The 26,334-nt window shown below is 37.8% G+C and overlaps 2 protein-coding genes across 3 annotated transcripts; both read left to right on the forward strand.

The window, feature by feature from the left end:
* The first annotated feature begins 1,369 nt into the window (after nucleotides 1-1,369).
* Nucleotides 1,370-4,766, forward strand: LOC113354460. 2 transcript variants are annotated; one of them, XM_026597785.1, is made up of 10 exons: nucleotides 1,370-1,517; nucleotides 2,039-2,151; nucleotides 2,226-2,362; nucleotides 2,465-2,522; nucleotides 2,635-2,766; nucleotides 2,884-3,038; nucleotides 3,237-3,289; nucleotides 3,453-4,013; nucleotides 4,175-4,255; nucleotides 4,498-4,766. In XM_026597785.1, the coding sequence occupies exons 2-9, from the start codon at nucleotides 2,044-2,046 to the stop codon at nucleotides 4,246-4,248; spliced, it is 1,278 nt and encodes a 425-aa protein (XP_026453570.1). In that variant the 5' UTR covers nucleotides 1,370-1,517; nucleotides 2,039-2,043; the 3' UTR covers nucleotides 4,249-4,255; nucleotides 4,498-4,766. The 2 variants fall into 2 exon arrangements, with proteins under 2 accessions (XP_026453570.1, XP_026453569.1); XM_026597784.1 differs by having other exon boundaries at nucleotides 2,042-2,151.
* Nucleotides 4,767-11,901: 7,135 nt separating this feature from the next.
* Nucleotides 11,902-14,016, forward strand: LOC113352688. The gene is made up of 2 exons (XM_026596482.1): nucleotides 11,902-11,961; nucleotides 12,793-14,016. Exons 1-2 carry the CDS (start codon nucleotides 11,902-11,904, stop codon nucleotides 14,014-14,016), a joined length of 1,284 nt encoding a protein of 427 aa, XP_026452267.1.
* Nucleotides 14,017-26,334: the final 12,318 nt, after the last annotated feature.

Genomic DNA, 26,334 nt, shown 5'->3' on the forward strand with positions numbered 1-26,334 from the left:
GGTGTGGCCTTATTACGTAATAAAATTGAGATTCAACTCAAGTACTTTAGAGTGAATATATATTACGTGTCACCCAATATATCTCAAAGTGCTTTAGAGAATTTATGTCTCGTGTTTTCATTCCATAAGTGCAGACATTGGATCTAGTTCAACTCAATAAGATAGTCAATTGGCCCGGCAAAGTTCTTGTTTCCATTAAAGTTGATGTGAAAATTGGTTGCTACTATGTTACACACATTACATTGTATATACCAACACCTATGACCAGGTGCATTTCCAACTCTTTTATTTATGATGGGAGCTACAGTTACATTTAGCTGATCCAATACTCGGTTGATACTTGTGTATTGGTGTTATTACTACCGAAGACAAAAATACATCTTTGTCTCCTGATACATATGTCCCTTTTCACATGCTTTATATGAGTAGGTACGTCTATAACCCTCATTACTTTGGGGTTCTTTTCCATTTTTAATTTTGTTACATTTAGCTTAATTTTAAAATTTTCTTTATCTCAACAGGCCAAGAGAATTTCAATATACATGTCAACCACTTACTTTAGGTTGAGTAGATTAGTAGAGGTAGTTCTCTTGTTGTCATACTTCAACATATACTGTTTTATTAGTATCATGGATCGTTAGCGGTAATATCTAAAGACTTAAAGGCCTAGACAAATAAAGCTCTCACGTTGAATGGTGAGGAAACCCTCGCTTTTTATTGGCCGAAGTAGGTTTTTTTTGAGTTTTGTGAAACGAGCGTTTTGGTGAGGACACTTGGCAACGTATGATTGGCTTAAAAAAATAAGAAATTATAAAAAAAAAAAACCAAATTCAATTTGGAATTCGCGATGACACTTGGCAACGTATGATTGGTTTCAAAAGAATAGGAAAAGATTAAAAAAAAGGAAACCAAATTGGATTTGGAATTCGCGAGAACACTTGGCAACGTATGATTGGTTTAAAAGTTACAAAATCAAAAGGAAAACCTAACCTACCATGTTTGGAATTTTATGGAAGTCCAAATTCAATTTGGAAATCGAGTATCTACCATATAGACATTTTCTGCGAAAATGAAATGAAAAAATAAATAAAATATTCACATATTCTCCACCTATTTAATGTGTTTGCCCACCACACCAAATCAAAAATGGTCGCCCCGCACACACCAAATCAAAAATTCATCCCCACGGGACGGGGCGAAACCCACACAGCAAATTAAAAGACATAAAATGTGCCAAGAGAACCATGGGGTGCGTAAGCCTACGCCTTAAAACACGGGTTGCGTGAGCCAGTGTGACTGTATTAAAGTTAGAGCTGCAACCTGAAAAACGCGCTCACCAAAAAAAATTTCCCTCCAATACATCAAAGGAAACCCTCACTCCGTTTTCTCTCTCGATATCTTTTCTTTTTCTTCCATCCTCATTTTGTCTGAAGATTCATTTATTGAACTGGTGTTAGAGATAATATCAGGTGAAGATTGAGAGGATTCTGTGTGTTGATTTACTTCAAAGTTATCAGGTATGTATGTTGCTAGGAATTGAGTTTTGGTTGTAGAAAATAAATCTAAAATCCTGATTAGATAAGTCGAATTTTCTTTAGTTCAGAGTTTTATTTAGTTAAACATGTAATATCTCTGGTTTAATTACTTGATCCTGACCGATTTTAGCTGCTTTAACTCATTTGATTCATCAAAACCTGATCCGATTTTGCATGTTGTTGAATCAATTTCTAACTTAACATCATCTGTGTGTTTGTGAATCTGAATTATGTGATTTTATTCTACATTTACTTCACTTCCAACTTCGATTTTGCATGAATAAATGAATCTGAGTTTGGATGTTAATTTACTTCGTCGTTCTGCTTGTCCAATAGTTTATTTGGTACTTTGTTGTACCATACGCCTTGGGTACAAAAGCATTTTTAGGTATTTTGATTTTTGTCTGTTACACCGATCGAATGATATAACACATTACAGTAAACGTCAATTTGTAAATCAGATTATATTTTTCGATTTTCTAATCAGTTTATGTGGATTGCAGCAGATATGACATTGGGTGACCCTGAGGGTATTCTTAGTGGTGGTGGTGGTGACCATGTTCTCAAACTTCACATCAAGAATATGATGGAGGAGGTTTGTAAGGGAATGATTCAGGTAATATTTCAGTGTCTTTGCTTTTCTGTGATGTTTTACAATGATATTGAAAATGTTTTTATCTGTATCCTTAGGATTCCCAGAAGAGCATGTTGGGTTTTGCGGAAACCCTTGTCGGCTCCTTAAACTTGGCCTTCTCCGAAACTAAGAACGCCGACGACTTGAAAGAGCTCAAGCAGCAGTTGAAGGCTACTAATGAGTCTATTCAAGGGTACTTTCTAACAGAAGTTTCTCATCGGTTTAGAATCTAATTATATTTAGTTGTTCAAGAAAGTTCGTTTAACTGTTTTTTTACTTGGCTTACTGATATCAGGTTCACGGAACCGAATATTAAGAATTTCATAACTGGAACGTGTGGCGAAATGGTTAAAGTAACACTGATCAAACTCTCTTGATTCCATGTTTGACACCTTTTTACTTGTTGCAACAATTCTATGACGTAGTCTGTCCTAACACCTGGTTTTTTTAATTTTCTAACCTCAGACATCTGAGACGACGTCCATCGCCTACATGGATGGCATTTCTAAAGTTCTCAATGCTTCCATACTGAGTGCATCCACAAATGCCAGTACCACTGTCCAACAAGCACTCAAGTCGATGAATGATCAGATTCAGGTAATACTTATAATTAAAAACAATGTTCCTTTTATGTTCGTACCATTTTCCTTCTAGTACAAGGTGTTACGACTTAGTCTAAAGTCCTCATACGTGTTCTTTGATTTCTAACCCTAGGAATCTGAAAAGAGGTCCAAGAGCTACATGGACAGCGTCGCCGAAGTTTTAACCACTGCCATACAAGGTGCGGCTGCAAATACCCGTGCTAGTTTCCAGCAGATAATCGATGAGAAGGATAAAGAGATAAAATCTTCTGCTGCTAAAATTGAAAGGTATTTTGGTTGGAATCTGGAAGTTGAAATTTTGTATTCTGAAGTGACATTGGGTGGCAGACTGGTATGACAATAATTATATTCACCTTGGTTTGCATCTTGATCATTCATGTTATATTTTAGTTGTGAAATTATCCAGTTTCGCATTTCATAACTGAAGCATTGAGCTTATTGTATTCCGTCTTGTACTTATTTCAGTTTGGAAAATAACGTAGATGGTCTATGGACTGCGTTGAATGTGGAAAAGAGCAGTAAGTAACATTACTACATTTCCTTGTCAGTTTTTTGTAATTTCCTTCTGTTCTCGAGTTAGAATGGAAAATAAAGAGGAGGCTCAAAAGTGTGCTGAAATGGGCTATAGTGATGATTAAATCTCATGGTTAATATTGTTGTTTTTCATGTTTCTTTTTTTAGATTCTAACAGGAATAAAGCCTTTAAGATCCGGATGGACAGCCTTGAGAAAAAAATGGATAAGATAAACGAGGAGGAGAAGGAACTGTTGAAGGATCTAGCAGACGCATTGGACAGCATTACAACTAAAGTTTCTGGTTTCTCACTACTTATGGGAAGCTTTATTACCGTGCAGACGTCCAAACCGAATCCTGAGTTTTGGGTTATCATGATCCTAGGTGCTATTATGTTGGTTGGAACCTTGTTTATCATTTTCATGTCTGTAAAGGATACTATAGAAGCAGATAAAAAACTTGGTAGTCTTGAACTTCGAAGGGAAGCTTTATCCCTTAGATTTGAGGAGTTAGAAATGGAGATTGAAGGTGACCAAGCTGGACAATCTCAGAGCACGCAGATTGCTGACCATCAATTTTTGTTAGATGTTCAGGCATTTTCTGATATCAAAAGCAGAAACAAGACACCCATTCAAAAAGCATCTTGGTACCACTGGTCTTTGCTAGTCCTATTTGGCTTATTCGCTCTCATGATACCGGTACTCTTGTTGATTGATACGGTGTTTTCAGGTATGTATACAAATTTGTCTTCAACTTAAAGATATTAGTTGATCTTTTGAAGTCATTAATACCATGCTTGCCATCTGGATTTTCTTCAATCATTAAGCCATCTGGATTTTCTTCAATCATTAACAGCATGATTATATAATTTTCTTGGATCTGTTCAACAGAGAAAAAGTCAAGTAACATGCTCTTGGAGGCAGTTGGCTTTCTCTTCGCATACAAAGTTTTGCGGAGACGATGATATACAGGTATGCTTTAAAGGAAAGAGGATCATTTATTTATTTATTATGCCTTCTACTAATACAAGTAGGAGGGTTTGCACAGGTCATGCACAACAGGCCGTGCATTTCCCTTAATGATTACTTCTACACCTCCAATTGCTTAGCCCAAAAGGATACTCTATTGCTTCTGCTTCAGTAGAGAATTTGTATTATCTTCACTTGAATTTGTTGTTCAACAGGACTTGAATTATCTTCTTCTTCACTTGCAGGATTTTCGGAGTTTTCCAGTGATGTATTGCTTTCTTCGCAATGATGTTTACAGATGACCGTCTTCCTTCAAGAATTACTTCATTTCCCATCTTCCACATATTCCACAGTATACAAAAACCCCACGTCGTGATTGTCGTTTTTATACAGCCATGACTAAACTGTCTGCTTAACTTTGCCGGTTCCTGTTTGTCATTAGATTCGGTATAAATTCCACGCAAGGACATCTCTGTTCAAGTTCTCTATTAAATCTCTGAGCATTTTTTAGTTTTTTTATATTTGTTATTATTGTTATTGAAAATACTTTCCAAATCTCTTCCAGTAAAAATTGAGGGGATTTCGTCACTAACAGTTTGTGCAAGGATTTGGCAATGAATAAACTTGGACCAGTTTTGAGCCAAATCAACCTATCCCGGATATCTAAATCTCTCGAAATGTAGATACCACAGTATACTGTGGAAGTAATTCTTTAACATGATCGACGTTCCATTCCCTATTTCCCTCGTGGAAGAGTAATTCAGAAACCCTTGAAAGTTTAAAATCCTTTTCTTTTCTTTTTTCCTCAAATTTTTTTTTGGAATATATCGATCCTTCCAAGTGTTAATTTGTTCCCCTGCAAAGTAACGCAACTACAAGGATCGTTAGCTACATGGCCTCTTATGAAGAGTCCAGCAGGAGAGCGACGTCTAGCTATGAGTCAGTGGCCATTAGTGGGGATGGGATTGGACATTAGGTCCATTTACCACTGAGCCTACTCTTGCTAGCTGCAATTGACTACATAATCAAATGGGTCGAGGCAGGAGCTTTGGTAGGTCGTACACGTCCGCAAACTCGTTTGATTACTTCACTTCGAAAATGCTTACTTGGGCACATTTATTTAAGGATTAAAAATAGTAAGTGAATGTTTACCTTATCAGGCACTTGAGAGGGTTTTCCGATCCAGTCATATAAGCATGTGTCGATTGGCAGCATGGCACTGTCGAAGATTTGAGCTAATAAAAGCAGGTTCGAGCTAAGCAACGTCAAGTAGATAGTTCTCTGGAGCGGCAGGTTCAAGCTGATAATTCTTGGGTGTTGCAGGACTATAATCCGAGAGTTACGATTCCTTATCGCCATTACTGATGGGGATAAATTGGAATCATCGGTTACAGTTTTCGCTGGGAATTCGATGGCATGAGGCTTGCTTCCCACTGACACCTTTGCGTTATTCATTCTTACAGTGAAGTGGGCGGGCAATTGTAATTTCGATAATATTAAAGCATTATTGAAGTTTTATACAAAGAAAAAGAATAATCGAAGCACTAGAAGAAGGGACTGTTAAGAAAGTCCATTAGGCTCGGAAGAAATGGCGGAGTCAAGTAATTCTAGTTCAAGGCCCACTTGCAGACTCCAACAAATTCTAATGTTTTAAGGGCAACGTGTTGAACACGTGACTCACTCTGTTTTTCCAAAGTTTTGCCTTGTTGCTGTCGCGGAGCTCGTCCGTTTCATCAAATCGGTCACTTCCATTATAAAGGAGCTAAGTATCAATAACTTTTGCTTATTTGATTTTTCCTTGTTTTTGATTATTGCACCTAACAATCTTAAGACATTAGAATTTGTAATAATTGAAAATGGTTGGTTGGTTTGTGAATCATGGATGTTAATTGTGGAGTGAAAAACAAAAACGAATTTTTGGTTATCTGTAGAGTTTCGAGTTTATCTCTTAACCTAGAAGGAATTTCGATGAGCCCTTTTGACACAACGTAGTAAACATCCTCATAGTTTCCCACGTAAAATTTCAGAATTTTTGGAGTTGTAAAATATTTTTTTGATATTTTACAAAACAGAGAAACGTTCCTGCTGACGAGCAGAATTTTGTTGTTAACTAAAGTAGTTTTTATGAGGTAACCATGAGTTTTTTTGATATGGTGGTTCAAACGAAGTTTATAAATATAGATATTATCTTCGAAACTCATATTTTATCTGAACTAAGGTTTGTGAGATGTGGTGTATTAGGTAATTGGGAAATTACCGTGTCCGTGGTCAGAGTATAAACGAAGTTTGTGACATCAAATTGAAAAGGAACATGGCTACCAGGCGCATGTCGATGAACACAAGTCTTCCAAAGCTGACAAAGGCGAGAACATCAAACACAACTCTAAGCGTAGTCTTCATAAGAAAGGTATGTTTCGTAAAACTGAATCCGGAATTACTTTAATTAAGGGTGATTATTATGTTTGTAAAATTCTTGTCCATGCGACAGTAAAGTGTATACAACATAAAACCTTAATAAGTAGAAAGTTCATGCCAATTTAGTTGAAACAAATTAGAACGAGTTCATTGACATGATGTCGGAAGTTATTTTAATAACCAATATGAGAGACTGGTGGGTGGACTCTGGAGCCACTAAGTATGTTTGTTGAAACAGAGACATGTTCACCTCTTATCAGAGGATAAGGGATGTCGAGAAACTCTATATGAGTAACTCATCTGCGACAGAGGTTGCATAAAGGTTGAGCATAAGCTCATATCTGTAATATTCTCACACTGAATGAAGTTTTCATGTTCCGAGCATATGAAAGAATCTTGTATCTTGTTCTCTTGAAGATGGTAAAAGATTGAAAATCTTAATTAAATGTGGAAAACTTGTTATAACTAAGGGAATTGATTTTTTAGGCAACAGTTAGAGGACTTAGGGTCTATATATAAGTTTAAAGGAAAATCTGATGAAGTGAACATAATTGATTCTTATGTTTTCTTTTGTGTCTCTTTGAATGTTTTGCATGGTAGACTTGGAATCTTAAAATTATAAGTTAATGCATAAACTGCCTAGCATAGGCTACGTACCCAAATTTAGTTTGGATCTTGAACACAAAAGTGAAATAAATATGCTATAAAATCTTTTAACACAAATGTTCAGAATAATTCTAAGCCCTTAGAATTAATTCAGTTAGGCCTAGTTGACATGAGTTCAACCCAAAACCACTATGGTAAAAGATAGTTTATAACTTTCATGGATGATTGTACGAGGTACTATCTTGTATACTTTCTTAGGGATAAGGATGATGCCTTAGAAGCCTTAAGATGTATAAACTTGAAGTTCAAAACCAATTAGAAGCCTTGAACATAACAATTGTATCCTTAAGAAGATGATAATTTCCATGTTGATTAGTTCAGGATTACCTGCGGGCTTGTGGGGGGAGGCAGTCCTCTTAACTAGTATATCTTGAATATAGTACCCTTAAGGATCAGATGAAACTCCATATGATTTATGGAAAGGTAGATGACCTTCTTATGAATGCGTCAAAGTGTGAGGGTGTTTGACTAAGATTGTCATTCCTCTTCCTAAAAGAACTAGATAGAAACCATAAATGTTGATTGTGTCTTCATATAGGGTATGCTGAGTATACTTCTATATATAGATTTTTGGTTGTATGTTCTGATTTTTCATACTTTGGTGTGATTTTTCTGACTTTGTTGTGAATAATATTACATAATCCAGGGGTGCTAAGTTCTTTGAACATGTTTATTCTTAAACCTGTACCTCATTAGAGATGTGTTGTTGATCCCCTAGATTTATATTCAAATAGTCAGAACTTATCTTAAAGGAAGATGAAGTTAAGGTTGAGCCTAAGAAAAGTAAAACAATTAGACTTCAGACTTCTTATGAAGCCGACTTCATAACATGCCTAGCTAAGTCTAAGCCCTGGACTTGTAAAGAAGCCTTGATATCTACTGAAACCCCATTATGGCAAGAAGCTTCATTTAGTGAAATGGACTCAGTCCGTCGGAACCTAACTTGGGAGGTTTTTAGTTTACCTCCAGAGAGTAAGACCATGAGATGTAAATGAGTCTTTAAGAGGAAACATTAGGTTTATGGAACTAAAAGAAGATGTATATTTCCTTGATTCTTATTCACATGTGACGATATTTACTTCCGTTGAGATGCTAATTGTTATTGCTGTCATAAACAAATTAGAGATACATCAGATGGATGTTAAGACAGCTTTTCTAAAATTGTGAATTAGATAAAGAAATTTACATAGACCAACCTGAGGACTTTGTAGTGAAAGGTTATGATGACAAAGTTTGTAAGTTGAACAAAATTTTGTATGGTTTATAAAATAAGCACGTTAACAGAGACATTGAAAATTTGATCATGTGATAATGTGTAGTGGATTTAAGTTAATGAATCTGATAAGTATATTTACAAGTAACTTGTTAAGGATGCCTGTGTGATTGTATGCTTGCATGTTGATGATATGCTTTTACTTGATACAAACATAGATGTGATTAATTCCACTAAAAACATCCGCTGAATGAGAACGTTGACTTGAAAGACTTAGGCCTTGTTGATATAATCTTAGGGATGAGGATTAAAAAATAATCTAACATATGTAGTCTTAGTCATTCTCATTATGTTGAATTTGTGCTTAAGAGATACAATCAGTGTGATTGTAAGCCTGCTTGACTCCGTATGATTATTCTTGTAGACTCAAGAAAAAAAGGGTAACAGAGTATTTTAACTTGAATACTCAAGAGTTATAAGATGCCTGATGAATTTAATGAACTGTAAGAGTCCAGACATTGCCTATATTGTGAGTAAGTTAAGTAGATATAATTATAGTCCAGAGCAATAGCATTCAGATGCACTGAATAGAGTATTATGGTACCTAAAATACTCTATTACCTTTTATTTGATTTATGAAAGGTATCTTGCTGTCCTTGAGGGACTTTGTGATATACACTGGATAGTTGACTCAGAGGAGTCTAAGTCTACGAGTGGATATGTTTCACTGTAGCATATGGGTTTTTTTTGGAAGATTTACAAACAAACATATATTTCTCAATTCATTATGGAATCTGAGAGTATTGAGTTAGATAAAGCGCGAGAGGGGGCCGAGTGCCTAAGATGCTTTTTAGAAGACATTCCTCTCTGGCATAGGCCTGTGCCAGCTATATCTATACATTGTGTTAGCCAAGCTATAATAGCTAAAGCTGAAAATAACTATTCTCAATCGGCGTTATTTCCATTGATTGGATAAAGCCCAAGGAGAATATCGTGAAACCTTTGACGAAAGGTTTATCCCAAGAGACAGTTAGAAATGCATCGAGGGGAAGGGTCTTAAGCTCATAAATTAAACTTTCCATGAAGGATACTCAACCTTGCTGATTGGAGATCCCAAGATCAAGGTTTCGAATGAGACAACTAATTTGTGGTGGGTAAAGGCAAACACTATCAGAGAATTTTATTCTCTGTCCCTTCCCTATGGTGTAGACGTGATAGTGTGACTGCATGTGAAAGATGACTTTTAAGAAGTCTTAATGGGTTCTATAGTTTCAGTTTAAGATTGAAGTGGGGTGTAGCAGTAACACTCTTTATGGAAACTCACCTATCTGAATGAGGAAGTGGGCCGCTTCCTATGAGAATATGAGCTTTGATTCTCTAGAGCATTCTGAGAAATAGGATATGTCCAGGGCCAAATTGGACAAAACGGCACGAGCTTGGCAGCAACCTTGGAGATATCACCCGTGGTTGTTATCGCGAATTACTTCAAATGCTAGCAGTTCAAGACATAGTTCACTGTCTCTAGCAAGTAATTCCGGTAATATCTCACTAAGCAAAGGTTCAAGACCTCATGGACACCTCTGCCAAAAATGGTATTTCCTGCGCCTTTTATGTGATTTTCGTTTTGATAGTTTTGGTATTACTGGAAGTTCGGACCTAAAGGTCACTAAGGGTTCACTAGTTCATGCTTTTTCACTTTGGTGAAAGATACCTATAGTCTCACCATGTTAGAACTAAAGATGAAAGCTCTCAATATTATTATGATTTGTGCAATCCATTGTATGACCCTGGGGTCAACACACTTTTGTGTGAGGGAGAGGACGTAGAAATGACTAGTATGATTTCAACACTGGGTATATTTGATGGCACATAAAACTGAGGTGGTGAATATTTTTCAAGTTTTTTGTGCTATCACTAAGACACAATTTGATAGACAAGTTAAGCAAGTTCGCAGCTATAATGGTACGAAATTCGTCCACATTTAAGTAATAGAAGAAGACAAGTGTGAAATTACGATGATTGTCTATCCACATTTATATAGCGCAGCAAAGGATATTTTACATGAACTAAAATAATGGGATTCGAGATCATAATGGTTTTAGGAAACCAAGAATCATAAATATTTACGGTGGCTGCAGCGGTTTGGAGAGATACACGGAAGATACTATCGGTGATACAATAGGATAAAGTCCAGACGATAAATGTTAAACCAAGAAGATTCCAGAAGAGACGAGGCACAAAGGAGTCGTACTGGAGTACTGGAAAATATCACGTGGGCCATTAATCATAAACTTAGCGTACGGGCCTTCCAAGCCCACTTGCTTGGTTTTTTATATGTAATACTACCTCCGTCACACTATTAAGTGACCTAGTTCAAGTTTGCACAATTTTTAAGGCAAGTAAGGAGAAAAGTATTTTTAAGCATTTCTTATAGTTATACCCTTATGGATAATAAATAGTGAAATTTTGAAATGGTTTATCTCTCAAACTACACCACGGATGTTCGCAAACTTCGTACCATTGAATAGCATTTTAAAACACCTACGTAACGAATATAAACATGACTATCAAATTATGCATATTTCTTATATTTCTTATAATCAATTAAAGAATAATTTTAGAAATATCTCCTTGTTTAGTGATAGAGGTCACTTAATGGTGGGACAAAATCTAAAAGTAACTAGGTCACTTATTAGTGGGACGGAGGGAGTAAGTACTTTCTATTCGGAATTATTTTTAAGTAAGTAGTTTGGTACTTCTAATATTGATATAAGCCTGGGCGCGTTCCACGAAGCAGTTGCGAACACATCATCACAGAAGTCAAAATTTTAACTTTCAAGTTGAGGATTAAGAGGGATGATATTTGTACCGTATTAAAATGGTGCACGTACAGGCCGCACGAGTTGCTCTTTCGATCTGAAACATGATTATCATAAGAATTCATTTGGCTTATAAAAGAAGCCCTTCAGTTTATTGTAGAAACTCGTCCCGGTTTGTTTAAAAAAAATACTTTTGGGCTTATTTTAGAAGCCTGGTCTGGCTTACTATAACGTAGCTGTCAAGTGGCCAAGTGATGATGAGCAATTGTGGCCCATTAACAGAGACTTGGACAAAGTCAGAGATGCCAGTACTCCTCCGTAATAGCGCAACGCAAGACATAATAGTGGTATTATGTACTGAGTGCATGTTTGAGTGGCATCTAGAGAATGGCATGTGCCAAACAGGGTTTGGACATGGCCAAGGGTGCGAGATTAGCATCACGAGATGCCAAATGAGTTTGGCAAATAACATGTATGCATGAGGCGTGCAGGCATGCAAGCAAGACTTGCATTAGCAAACTTGCATCATTGGCAGAATGATGCACCGCCGTGATGGCGCAATATTTGGCTGGCAAATGCGTCAATCATGCAACGAGGCAAGATGACATGTACAGCGCACATAGCCTCGACAGTTAGAGTTGGTTACATGAGAAGTGGGTTTTCTTTATGCTTTCTAAACTGTTAGGAAGGGCCCGTTTGGCTTGGAAAGTGGTTTGGCAAGTTCGACACAGTTAGCTAACTGTCATTTGTAAAGTAAATTTCTAACTGCTTGCAGTTACTTGTACATAACTTTTTGTAAGACTATATAAGCCTGATCTTGTGAAGGGATTGGATAATCCGGAACAAGAAGAGTGTGTATCCCTAAGTGTGCAATAAATAAAAAGGCTAAGGCCTTATTTAAAGAAAAGTTCTGTTGGTGCATATTTCCCTTTGATTTGGCTTACTGTTTATGCATCAATCGGAGTGTGTGTATTTGGTTAAAGGCTTGGAAGATTTGTGAGCAGAACCTCTATTTAGTATGGGATGAATAGAGAATCAGTCAAGAAGTTGAAGTATTGGCTAAGTGCGAGTTGGCTGAAATTGTGTTGTGGAGCATAGTTGCCATTGTCAAGTTGGTTGTAGCATTTGGGTGTTGCGAACCTGTGACAATTCGGATATCAGAGCGAGGTTAAGGGTCTCTATGTTCACATTGACATATAAGGATGATTGATTTCGCTGGTTTCTTAAAGTTTGCTGAGAATTGTATTTGAAGTGAAGGATCCACACTGAGAGTGTAAGGCATGGGAAAGCCAAGTCGAAGATCATGCAAAAAATTCACATTAAGGCTATGTGAACGTTATATTCAACAACCTGCAAGTGATAATCATACACGAAGGATGTCCTAAGAACAATTTGATGAGGGTGAAACAAGTTGTTCTACATATCAGAACTGTACTAAGGGTACCGGAGATGCTGCAAGTGCTGATGAGAAACAACACGGTGCTGGGAAGGCTCAGCATGATGTTGGCAGGGGCCAACATCGCAACATCAGTCGTTTGCTAGGGAGCAAAGAACACACAAAGAAGAAAATGTCTTCTGGACTGATGTACGTTGGTGTGAAGATTAACGGAGAATGGGTATCAGCGATGGCTGATACTGGTGCGACGAAGTCTTTCATTCATCCAAATGTTGCCATGGCATTGAACTTAACAGTTACTAGCGCGGCTAGCACCATCAAAACTGTTAACTCAGAACCACAAGCCAGTCGAGGGAAAGTTCGCAATGCAGATGTGCAAGTTGGAGAATGGAAAGGAAAGCTAGATTTTCTAGTGATGGTCATGGATGATTTTGACCTGATTTTGGGCATGAATTTCTTTTGCGCGGGGAAGGCGTCGTCATTACCTCATAGGAATGGGATATTGATACAGCACCCTCAATACCCATGTTTTATCCCTATTGTGAGGCAAAGTGAACCAGACAAGACACTTAAGCCATGTCTGTCTGCGGTTCAGGTGAACGATGGTATGCGCCAAGGCTTGGCTACTTTCCTATGCGTGTTTGTTGAGATCAAACCAGGAAAGGTAGTGGAAGTAGAGGATGGAATAGCTGAAGTCTTAGAAGAGTTTGCATACACGATGCCTGCAGAAATGCCTAAGACGCTACCATTACGGCGTAGGATCGATCATATGATAGAGTTGGTGCCAGAGGCAAGGCCGCCTGCACAAGCACCATATCATATGTCACCGCTAGAACTTGAGGAGATGCGCAAGCAGATTTATAAATTACTGGAGGAAGGCTACATACAACCGTCTAAAGCTCCATTTGGTGCTCCGGTTTTGTTCCAAAAGAAGCAAGATGGCTCGCTTCGTATGTGTGTTGATTATAGGGCTTTGAACAAACTAACTATGAAGAACAAGTACCCAATTCCGCTAGTGGAAGACTTGTTTGATCGGTTGGACAAAGCTAAATTATTCACCAAATTGGATTTGCGCTCAGGTTATTACCAAGTGCGCATAGCAGAAGGCGATGAACCAAAGGATGCAATGGTAACAAGGTATGGCTCGTTTGAATACCGTGTGATGCCATTCAGCTTGATAAATTCTCCAGCAACATTTTGCAACATGATGAATGATGTGTTTGCTGAGTACATTGACCGCTTTGTAGTGGTATAATTGGACGACATAGTCATATACAGTTAGACTTTGGAAGGGCATGCGATGCATATTCACAAAGTGTTTGCAAAAGCATAGAGAAGCAAGTTTTTATGTGAAGAAGGAAAAGTGTGAGTTTTCCCAGACTACAATCACTTTCCTTGGCCATGTGATATCGCAAGGGTACGTGCATATGGACCAGAAAAAGGTAGAGGCCATTTTGGATTTTCCAGAACCTAAGAAGATTGGAGAGCTTCATTCTTTCTTGGGTTTAGCTAACTGAAAAAGCGGGGGTCTAACAACACCACCCAATATTTCGCTTAGAAATTTGTATGAACTAACTCTGAAATAATTTGCTAGAGAATCAACTAGACAGTCAGAGTCAATCTAGATAAAAGTATCTCAAGGAGTTAATATCTCTCTCTTGTTTTTGATATTACTCAAGCTAATAGAAATCAACGAGTCCTAATCAAACACAAGGAATGCTTGGAAGGTACCAAAGACCAATGTCCAAGGATCAATCAATATCAATGAACAACCAAAGGTTGGATTTCCAATTGATGATCCCAAACGCACAACCTGTATTATTTCAATTATATGAAATATAATGCGGAAAAGAAATAACACAAACACCAGAAATTTTGTTCACGAGGAAACCGCAAATGCAGAAAAACCCTGGGACCTAGTCCAGATTGACTACACACTGTATTAAGCCGATACAGAAACTAGCCTAATCCAAGCTAACTTCGGACTGGACTAGTTGAACCCCAATCAGTCTCCTACCGATCCAAGGTATAGTTGTACTCCTACGCCTCTGATCCCAGCAGGATACTGCGCACTTGATTCCCTTAGCCGATCTCACCCACAACCAAGAGTTTCTGCAACCCAAAATCGCAGACTTGATAATAAACAAATCTGTCTCAAACAGAAAAGTCTATCAAAGGATAAATCTGTCTCCCACAAATAAACCCTAGGTTTTGTTCCTTCTTAACATATGAAATCAAGGTGAACAGGAACCAATTGATAATCCGGTCTTATATTCCCGAAGAACATCCTAGATTAATCAATCACCTCTCTACGATCCTTCCTGACTACACAGGCGGTTTGTCGAGGAACCACAAACAGTGAGACGAAGATGTTTGTGACTTCTTTATCTTGCCTATCGGAGAACTCTCACGTTCTCAAGACAATCAATCGATTGTACTCGTATGATAGAAGATGCAAGATCAAATCACACAACTACGATAAAAGTAGTATCGGTCTGGCTTCACAATCCCAATGAAGTCTTTAAGTTGTTAACATGGTTTTAGAGAACAAAACCAAAGGTTAAAGGAGAACCTAATTTAGATTCAATCTAATATTTCTCAACCATTAGATCGAAAACTTAGCTTGTCACACACACTTGGGTAGACGTTTACCGGGTTTGCGAAAATCATGCCCAAACGTGTACGTGTATGTTAGTTCAACATAGTAACCCAAAAGGTTAACCATATGAGCATTTCACATTAACCTTGTTCTTCTTCACCATAAATAGTTCAAGTGACTCAAATGAACTAGTTAAAGAGTTGTTCAATTGCTATGAGATCTTATGTAACTACACAAGACATAATTGAAACAAAGATGATTCGATTCGATTGAATCGACTCATGAACATTATATCCACGGTTTTCATAAAGCATTCCTTAGTAATTTAGTGTTTCATGTTCATAGCACATCTTTAGATCATAACCTCTTAAGTTCACAAACAAGTTCACGGACTTAAGTTGATCGGTTGAGTTTTCCAAACTCAGCAGAAGTTCTCATTTCGAGAACTTCCGCCAGTTCGCGGAATGGGTTCGCGGACTTCGCACACAAACGAGTTTTGGAAATCCCAGAAGAAATTCTCGGTCGAGAACTTCCGACCGTTCGCGGAGTTGGCAAGCCAATTCTACAATCCTCCCGATTTATCTTGATCAACAAAGTTCGAAAACTTCGGTTCAAGGAATACATGGTTATGTAATATAAACTCACATCAGGGTTTTGCCTTAGTTACAAAGAAATTCATATTCACCGTTAGATGAAAACCTGATTTAGATTCAAGCTAATATTTCTCAACTGTTAGATCGAAAACTTAGCTTGTCACACACACTTGGGTAGCCGCTTACTGGGTTTGCGAAAACCATGCCCAAACGTGTTCGTGTATGTTGGTTCAACATAGTAACCCAAAAGGTTAACCATATGAGCATTTCATATTAACCTTGTTCTTCTTCACCATAACTAGTTCAATTGACTCAAATGAACTAGTTAGAGAGTTGTTCAATTGCTATGAAGTCTTATGTAACTACACAAGACACAATTGAAACAAAGATGATTCGATTCGATTGAATCGGCTCATGAACGTTATAGCCACAGTTTTCATAAAGCATTCCTTAGTAATTTAATATTTCATTTTCAGAGCACATCTTTAGATCATAACCTCTTAATTTCACGAACAAGTTCGCGGACTTAAGTAAACCGGTTGAGTTTTCCAAAATCAACAGAAATTCTCGGGAAGAGAACTTCCGCCAGTTCACGGACTGGGTTCGCGGACTTAGTCACCCAAACGAGTTTTGGAAAATCCAGCAGAAATTCTCGGTCGAGAACTTCCGACAGTTCGCATACTAAGTCTACTGACTGGGTTCGCGGACTTGGAAAACCAATTCCACAATCCTTCCGATTTCTCTTGATCAACAATGTTCGAAAACTTCAGTTCAAGGAATACATGGTTATGTAATCTAAACTCACATTTCAATCATTGAGACATTCTCAGAGGACGCTATGTAGCCGTTATTCACAGACCGATTTACGTCAGAGCAATTCTCAAAGTGATTGAAACTTCATGACTTTCGTCCCTAGGTGAAGATAAACTTGATCAAAGCGAAACGCTTTACCAACACACGATTTCGAGAAAAAGATAAGCAATGAATGCTCAGCTGGAAATGTCAAATGTGTATGATCTAGTCTATATATCATACGACTTTTTGTCTCATAAGAAGTAGGAGATAAAAATATATAGACATTCAAGTGATAGATAAGTTCAAGTCTCCACATACCTTTTTGTTTATGAAGTTCCACGGTTCCTTGTATAAATCTTCGTCGTTGTATGATGAATCTCCATGAAGTCCTTGATCTCAACTACACTTTTTCTATCCTATTCCGAGACTTAGCTATGTAGGCTAGAAATCAAGACTCATAGTTTTGATCACTAACATTGACAAACATGCTTGAGATAGCAACGCATGCGAGGTCGACCGATCTATTCTCTAACAATATCCCCCTTTGTCAATTTTAGTGACAAAACTATTAATACATATGGAATACAAAAAAGATAAACTTTAGTGGCTCCTATTCCATAGTCTAATCTTCAACATTCCCATAAATCGTCATCCTTCCAAGTACTCCAATGACCCCAAAGGTTGTAAGTTTAGCATCAACGTTGTTGAAGATCCGTAGCTATAACAATGAGAGAAATCGAGATTCTCGATCATTATTATACAGTGTCATAGTATTATTATGTAACATCAAAGTCCAATTGTATCACAACTTTAACAATAATACTACGGTGATATGTGTCACTCCCCCTTAGTCAATAATCCATCTCGATCATGGAAACCACTCCTCCTTACACAATGATCCGAAAACCATATGTATTTGTAGTGTGAACTACATCATTTCTCCCCCTTTTTGTCAATAAAATTGGCAAAGGTACAAGAACGGGATCATAATGAAATTTCCACAAGATACATTTCATAGACTAAAAGAAAAAATACATACCAACTTAATTTAGATGCAATCATAAAGCCGAAGCTAAATGCATTCATCAAGGAGTTTTAAGATACAAGATAACCCCTATAAAATTCCACAGCTGCATACCCCGCAAGATATTACCATTATGCACAAGTTCATAAGAACTCTCCCCCATTTGATGTCATTCCCGAAAGAACAACAAGAACGACCTTAATTTCGAAAGAAAATAAGGATTTTTAAATTGGACACCAAAAACCATAGAAATGATTTTCTATATCCAAAACTCAACCAAATTATTCACAAGTAAACCCATGATTAATTTAATCGGAATACGCAACTAAATCAAACCACAAAAGTGATTAATTTAATCGAGAGTGCTCAACATAAGTAAACTTACGGAGCTACGACTAAGGTAATCATACATAGATGACTAACTTAATCGTTCACATACTCAACATAAGGAAAACCTTACGGAATATACGACTACATTAACCAATAGAACATGATTAGTATAGCCGTTCATATACTCAACACTAGGATTTGTGGAATATATGAAAAATCAACTAGACTAATTACAAGAGAACTTATAATTAATCTAATTGGAACTTTAAACAACCAAACTAATCACAAAAGTAATCAATTTAATTGTCAAAAGATTTTGCTCGACAAAAGAAGACTTTCGGAGCAAATAACTAAATAACCAACCAAGATGATTAATTTAGTTCATAATGCTCGACATATAGTATCTTATGGAACAACCAACAAGCCAATAAGAAAGATCGACTTAGTTGTATCGTGCTCAATCATAAGACACACAATGGAGCCTTCACGGTAATACATAACAAAATGGATCAATGAAGATCAATACCGTTGATAACATACAAGGATCTATTCTATTTTCCATCATAACGATATAATAGACTTTATCCTTGTCAAACAAAAGAATTATCCTATTTTCCATCAAATACATGACTGCATAGGCATAACTTTTGTATTTGTCAAATGTCCATTCGTCCTTTCATCAATACGAATACTAATTCATGAACGACTTTACTTTTGACCGCATATGGGACCTTCAAGTTCACGAACGCAAACAATACATATCCCGTAATCAAATTTCAATATCACAAAATCATAAAGATCAATACTGCAATAACATCATCCTCCACATATTGTTAGAATTTAATAACCAATAAACCTAAAAAATAACAAGAAGATGAAAACAAAAATAGCTATGTGTAGTCACAATCATCGCTATTGAAAACACTACTTATTCTTCCAACTAATCAAAAAGAAAACATACTAGGTATCTGAAAAGACAAGCTAGAGAGAATCATACTCCATCGTTTCCCTGGCGGCGAATAAGGATATGGGCAATACAGGATCCTCAAAAGACAAGGAGTCTTCCGGCTTGTGACCGACAACCTTCTATGCTTCATCAGAGAGATGATTCTCTTTACGAAGATATTTTATTTGAGATTTTATGAGACCAAGGTCAGACACAACCTTTTCCAACTCAGTTTTCACCTTATCAAGACCTTTTAGAGTATCAACAAGCTGTTGTTTTGCTTCCCCAAAGTACTTAAGAAAGTCATGAACTACTTTAGCAGAGATCATATCATCCTTCTCAACATATTCATGAGAATAAGCAAAGAAGCATGAATCATTGGGATGATCTTCATCTACAAGTGTTCTCTTCCTCCTGGAATCAACCGTAACACTTTTGTCAAGAAATCCTTTTGCGAAACCACCATAGAAAGAAGAGGAGGAAGACATTATTTGAAAATCCAAAAAACCACCAGAAGTTCACCTACGTGACTTGTAACCCTAAGAGGTTGGATATTTTATCCTTGGGGACAACAATTTAGGGTTTCACAAAAACTGTTGACTCGGGCCAGAACAGAATCCGTTCGAGTACAACAAATACCCAAGAAATAAAGTCCTTCAAATATTTGAAAATAGGACCTAACAACAAATTTTAAGACAATATGCAACATCTTCTTTTGACTTAACCAATACTTGATCTTAGCGGATCTGTCAACACAAGTTTAGCTATGGACGATAAGAAAATAACTTAACTTAACAGATGCAAGCAACAAGTATACATGTTTTTAACACAACTTACTCAACAGGATTTTATATGAGTAAGTTATCGAACCTTGTGATTAATTAGCACAAGTACGAGTCACAGTCTCATTACGAGGTTCATGTCTTTGGTTAAGTTTGTTTTTCCTCTTAGTCTTAGAGAGGGATCCTGTTTGACATGAGAAATTATCATAAAATTTACTGTCGTCAAAGTAAGAGACAAATTTAGAGTTCTTACCAGAAGTGCCTTGACATGAGGAGGAAGATAATCTTTTGACAAGATCTTTGTATCTTACAATTATCTCTTTAATGTATTTTCTCATCTTATCAATTTTTCTTTCTTCTCGGATGACTTTCTAAACAGGAACAGTGTTGCTTCTTGAGACAAGACATTGAACTTTCTTCTGACGATGTTTATTAAGACGTCTATTCTTCCTTTGAACATTGGAGGAACTCACTGTACTGACTTTCCTGGTTGCGTACACAAGATAGGTACGAAAACCAATTGGCTCAATCATACGGATGTCAGTCACACCTTTGAGAATCAAATATAGTATGTGTTGAAGTTGAACTGAAGGAGTCTTTATTCAACTTGGAGTTTCTCTTTTGTCTAACATAACACTTGGTTTCACAAACAAGACATACCTTTTGATCATTGGAATGATTGGAGGATGTAATCTTAAAATCATCGTCAGAAGAGTTTTCTCTTTTACAAAATGTCCCAAGTTCATGATTGGAAGAAACATTAGGAACATCTGTATTTGCTTCTGAATGTAAAGCATAAGAAATTCTTGGTACATTAGATTGCTTTGAACATCCTTGAATGGAGAGTTTATTCAAGAGGCGTTCAATATCCAAGGCATCCTTTTCGAGGCTGGCCTCAAGAGTCAAGCATGAAGACTGATCTTCAGCGTTACCATGGACTTTGCAATTTCTTACAATACCAAGAAGAACGTTGACATGGTGTATTAACTGGTTCATTCTAACAAGATTTAGAATCAATTTACTCTCTTCAGTTGTATCCAATTCATTAGAAGAGAAGGTCTCTTTCGAAGGGTAATCATGAACACTCATGCCATTGTTTGTATGTCTCTTCGAACCGCAAGGTTTCTCTATATTCGAGATCGAACTTTTCTGTTTCATAGATTTAGACGAGAGAAAAACTTTATTACTGGTAACGCGTTTATCAGAGATAGTACTCTTGTCCATAGAGTCAGATCGCCACAAACACAGACTTTTGAGGTCTTTAACGTGTTAACCTGCTCTGATACCAATTTAAAAAGCGGGGGTCTAACAACATCACCCAATATTTCACTTAGCAATTTGTATGGACTAACTCCGAAATACTTTGCTAGAGAATCAACTAGACAATCCTACTCAATCTAGATAAAAGTATCTCAAGGAGTTAATATCTCTCTCTTGTTTTTGATATTACTCAAGCTAATAGAATCAGCGAGTCCTAATCAAACACAAGGAATGCTTGGACGGTACCAAAGACCAATATCAAAGGATCAATCAATATCAATCACAACCAAAGGTTGGATTTCCAATTGATGATCACGAATGCACAACCTGTATTATTTCGATTATATAAAATTTAATGCGGAAAAGAAATAACACAGACACCAGAAATTTGGTTAACGAGGAAACCGCAAATGCAGAAAAACCTCGGGACCTAGTCCAGATTGAATACATACTATATTAAGCCGCTACAGACACTAGCCTTCTCCAATCTAACTTCGGACTGGACTATAGTTGAACCCCAACCAGTCTCCCACCGATCCAAGGTACAATAGTACTCCTAAGCCTCTGATACCAGCAGGATACTGCACACTTGATTCCCTTAGCTGATCTCACCCACAACCAAGAGTTGCTGCAACCCAAAATCACAGACTTGATAATAAACAAATCTGTCTCACACAGAAAAGTCTACCAAAGGATAAATCAGTCTCCCACAGATAAACCCTAGGTTTTGTTCCGTCTTAAGATATGAAATCAAGGTGAACATGAACGAATTGATAATCCGGTCTTATATTCCCGAAGAACATCCTAGACTAATCAATCACCTCTCTACAATCCTTCTTGACTACACAGGCGGTTTGTCGAGGAATCACAAACAGTGATGCGAAGATGTTTGTGACTTCTTTATCTTGCCTATCAGAGAACTCTCAGGATCTTAAGCCAATCAATCGATTGTACTCGTACGATAGAAGATGCAAGATCAGATCACACAACTATGATAAAAGTAGTATCGGTCTGGCTTCACAATCCCAATGAAGTCTTTAAGTTGTTAACCAGTTTTTAGAGAAGAAAACCAAAGGTTAAAGGATAATCGACTCTAGCGAGCGCACTAGTATCACACAGACGTGTGGGGATTAGTTTTGCTCAAAGCTAGATGTCTCCTTTATATAGCCTTAAAATCAGGGTTTTGCCTTAGTAACCAAGCAATCCATATTCACTGTTATATGAAAACCTGATTTAGATTCAAGTTAATATTTCTCAACCGTTAGATCGAAAACTTAGCTTGTCACACACACTTGGGTAGACGTTTACTGGGTTTCCGAAAACCATGCCCAAACGTGTACGTGTATGTTGGTTCAACATAGTAACTCAAAAGGTTAACCATATGAGCATTTCATATTAACCTTGTTCTTCTTCACCATAACTAGTTCAAGTGACTCAAATGAACTAGTTAAAGAGTTGTTCAATTGCTATGAGATCTTTTGTAACTACACAAGACACAACTGAAACAAAGATGATTCGATCCGATAGAATCGGCATATGAACATTATAGCCACGGTTTGCATAAAGCATTCCTTAGTAATTTAATGTTTCATGTTCATAGCACATCTTTAGATCATAACCTCTTAAGTTCACAAACAAGTTCACGGACTTAAGTAAACCGGTTGAGTTTTCCAAACTCAGTAGAAATTCTCGGTAAGAGAACTTCTGCCAGTTCGCGGACTGAGTTCGTGGACTTAGTCATACAAACGAGTTTTGGAAAATCCAGCAGAAATTCTCGGTCTAGAACTTCCGACAGTTCGTGGAATGAGTCTGCGGTCTGGGTTCGCGGACTTCGCAAGCCAATTCCACAATCCTTCCGATTTCTCTTGATCAACAAAGTTCGAAAACTTCGGTTCAAGGAATACATGGTTATGTAATCTAAATTCTCATTTCAATCATTGAGACATTCTCAGAGGACGCTATGTAGCCGTTATTGACAGACCGATTCACGTCAGAGCAACTCTCAAAGTGATTGAAACTTTTCATGACTTTCGTCACTAGGTGAAGATAAACTTGATCAAAGCGAAACGCTTTACCAACACACGATTTCGAGAAAAAGATAAGCAATGAATGCTCAGCTCGAAATGTCAAATGTGTATGATCTAGTCTATATAACATACGACTTTTCGTCTCATAAGAAGTAGGAGATAAAATAGATAGACTTTTGAGTGATAGATAAGTTCAAGTCTCCACATACCTTTTTCTTGATGAAGTTCCACGGTTCCTTGTATAGATCTTCGTCGTTGTATGATGAATCACCATGAAGTCCTTGATCTCAACTACACTTTTCTATCCTACTCCGAGACTTAGCTATGCAGGCTAGAAATCAAAACTCATAGTTTTGATCACTAACATTGACAAACATGCTTGAGATAGCAACGCATGCGAGGTTGACCGAGCTATGCTCTAACACTAACTATTACTGGCGATTCATAGTTGGTTGTTCAAATAAAGTGTCCCCTTTGACAGATTTGTTAAGGAAGGACAAATCATGGGCATGGACTGATGAGTGTCAGCGGTCATTCGATGCATTGAAGGAAGCGGTCTCGACAGAACCAGTTCTTCGCTTGCCTAGCTTCGATTTTGCCATTTGAAGTGCACACTGATGCTTCAGACAAGGCTCTAGGGGGAGTCTTGGTGCAAGATGGGCATCTAGTGTCTTACGAGAGTCGTAAGGTTAATGATGCTTAAGGAAGATACACTGTGCATGAGAAAGAGATGTTGGCAGTGATTCATTGCCTAAGGACGTGGCGCCATTATTTGTTGGGAACTTATTTCATCATAAGGACGGATAATGTGGCCATTACGTTCTTTAACATCCAGAAGAAACTTTCGCCAAAACAAGCAAGGTGGCTTGACTTTTTGAGCGAGTTCGAATACAAGTTCGATAATAAGCCAGAAAGGCTTAGTTCTATACTAGATGCGTTAATTATAAAGTTGGTGGAAGAATATGTTGCGGAACTGACCACGATTGAGGCAGATTTGTTGCCTCGAATCAAAGAAGAGACGAAGAATGATCAGGCATGTGTGCGCCTGACTAAACAGATCTGTGATGGGATCGTTCGTCGAATTTGGCTAGATGATGAAGTCATTTACGCCAAGGGAGGAAAAATTTATGTACCTAATTCAGGTGGCTTGAGAAGGGAACTCTTGCGAGAGACGCATGATTCCATTTGGGCTGGTCATCCAGGCATGGAACGAACGCATGCTTTGATAGCTCGTTCCTATTATTGTCCTAAAATGGAAGAAGATGTTGAGTTGTTTGTGAAGACATGCTTAGTGTGTCAAATGGATAAGAAGAAAAGGAGAAGCGTAGCAGGATTTCTATAGCCTTTGCCGATTCCATACAAGCCATGGCAGTGCTTGTCGATGGACTTTATTAACGGGCTGCCAAAGGTGCAAGGATTCAGCTCGATAATGGTCGTCGTTGATCGCTTTTCGAAGTATGCTACATGATAAGCACGTAAGTGCTACATTTTATACCCATATTTATATTAGCTAGGACTCGATATTTTAGTTACTAATACTATTTTAGTGCTTTTGTAGAAAGTACAAGTGAATTCGATCATCCGGCGAATAAACAACAAAATGTGAGACTTAATGGTCTTTGCAACGAAAATGGCCAAATATGGTTGGCCTAGTATTTCCATGTATCAGCAACCACAATGATGAAATGAGGTTGGCCTGATATTTCCATCTATCAGCAACCACGACGACAAAATGTAGCTGGCATGGTATCTTTCTGTATATATCAGCAGCCCTCATATTACTCACAGCACCAAAAGAGCTTAAGTAGTAATCTTCCCTGATAACTTTATAGTTGCACAATCTAAATCATTTCATGGCACGAAAGAAGAGAAGCCACTACGGATTATCATGCAAACGTTTAACTATTGTTAGCACCACTTTCTAGTTTAACAGAGAAGAAAATGGTGGACTACTCTTTTGTTGACTTAACATTTTGTAGCAGGAAAAAGCCACTAGGGGCTAAAGTTAAGTGGAGACGTGGCTTATTCTACCACCACCACATCACGTTTCCTTACCAAAGTAAAGCAAGTCTGAAGGTGGTAATTGGCTGAAGTGAAGGTGTTTACTTTTGATGGTGCAAAAGGTGGAGTCTTGCAAGTTATGAACAGAAGATGGAAGTGATGATTGTCTGCAGACGTTATTGAAAGAGAGTCAGTTGGCTTCCTTTCTCTGCGCAATCAAATGAAGATGGTGCTGCTTGCAATTGGTCTAAACTGAATGCAGGAAGGTGCCGAGAGTTGGACGGACAGAAAGCAGACAAGAAGAGTGGTTGCCGTTGGTAGTCTTGTGCCGATTTCTATTCAAGGGATGCGAGTCTGATGCTTAACAAAACGTGGCAATGAAATCAAACAGGTGATTTCAACTGAATGGAGATGGAATCAATCTTAATGGTGGTCGTTCAAGGCAGTGCAACAGCAACGTCTATGGAGTTGGGAATCTGGTTCAGTTGGGGTTGTTTGAGAACGTAGAGGCGAAGGTCCATATGATGCCTGGAGTTTGGAGGTGATGCTGGAAACGGTGGACGGGAATGAAGGCAGGCCAAATGAAGATAATTGTCGAGATGTTGAAAACGGCTAAAGTTGGATTATGAATGTGTTCTTGTTGGCTGAAGTAAGTGCACTTAGTGCAGGATCGATGATGATTGTGTGGATCGATGGCTAGCTCAACTCGTTGGTTCGAGAAGATGTTGTGCCTGTGAAATAAAGATCGGACATGGAAGAAACGAAAGCAAGCCATGAATCCAGCTGGTGTTGATGGATTTTGTTGGACTGGGATGTGGATGAAAAGTGTCAGTGGTGGTTGTCTCTCTTATCTATGATGTGTTTTGGCTGAGATGGTTGAGGTTTGTATGATTTGGTGAATGATTGCTGTTCGTGGAGGAATAGAACTGTAAAGATGGAAGAAGCCGGTGCTGGTTTGTTGTGGGGTGAGCCGTGCAATCGATGGGATAAAGAAGGAAAGGCAGAAGTTGGAGTTATTGCTGTGATCGAGGTTGACTGAGTTCGACAGAATATGAAGCGCCGATGTAGCTGGACGGTGGAGGAAGTTGGTGCTTAGCCAATCAGGGAATGGTACTTGGCAGCAATGATTTGCGTTGCCATCAGTCAGAAGTGGTTCTCATAAGAACTGGTTGCAGGAGACGTGGTTGAGTGCAAGAAGAAATCTGGGCTGGACTTT

The sequence above is a fragment of the Papaver somniferum genome, chromosome 2, assembly GCF_003573695.1.
Source record: "Papaver somniferum cultivar HN1 chromosome 2, ASM357369v1, whole genome shotgun sequence".
NCBI classification, from domain to species: Eukaryota; Viridiplantae; Streptophyta; class Magnoliopsida; order Ranunculales; family Papaveraceae; genus Papaver; species Papaver somniferum.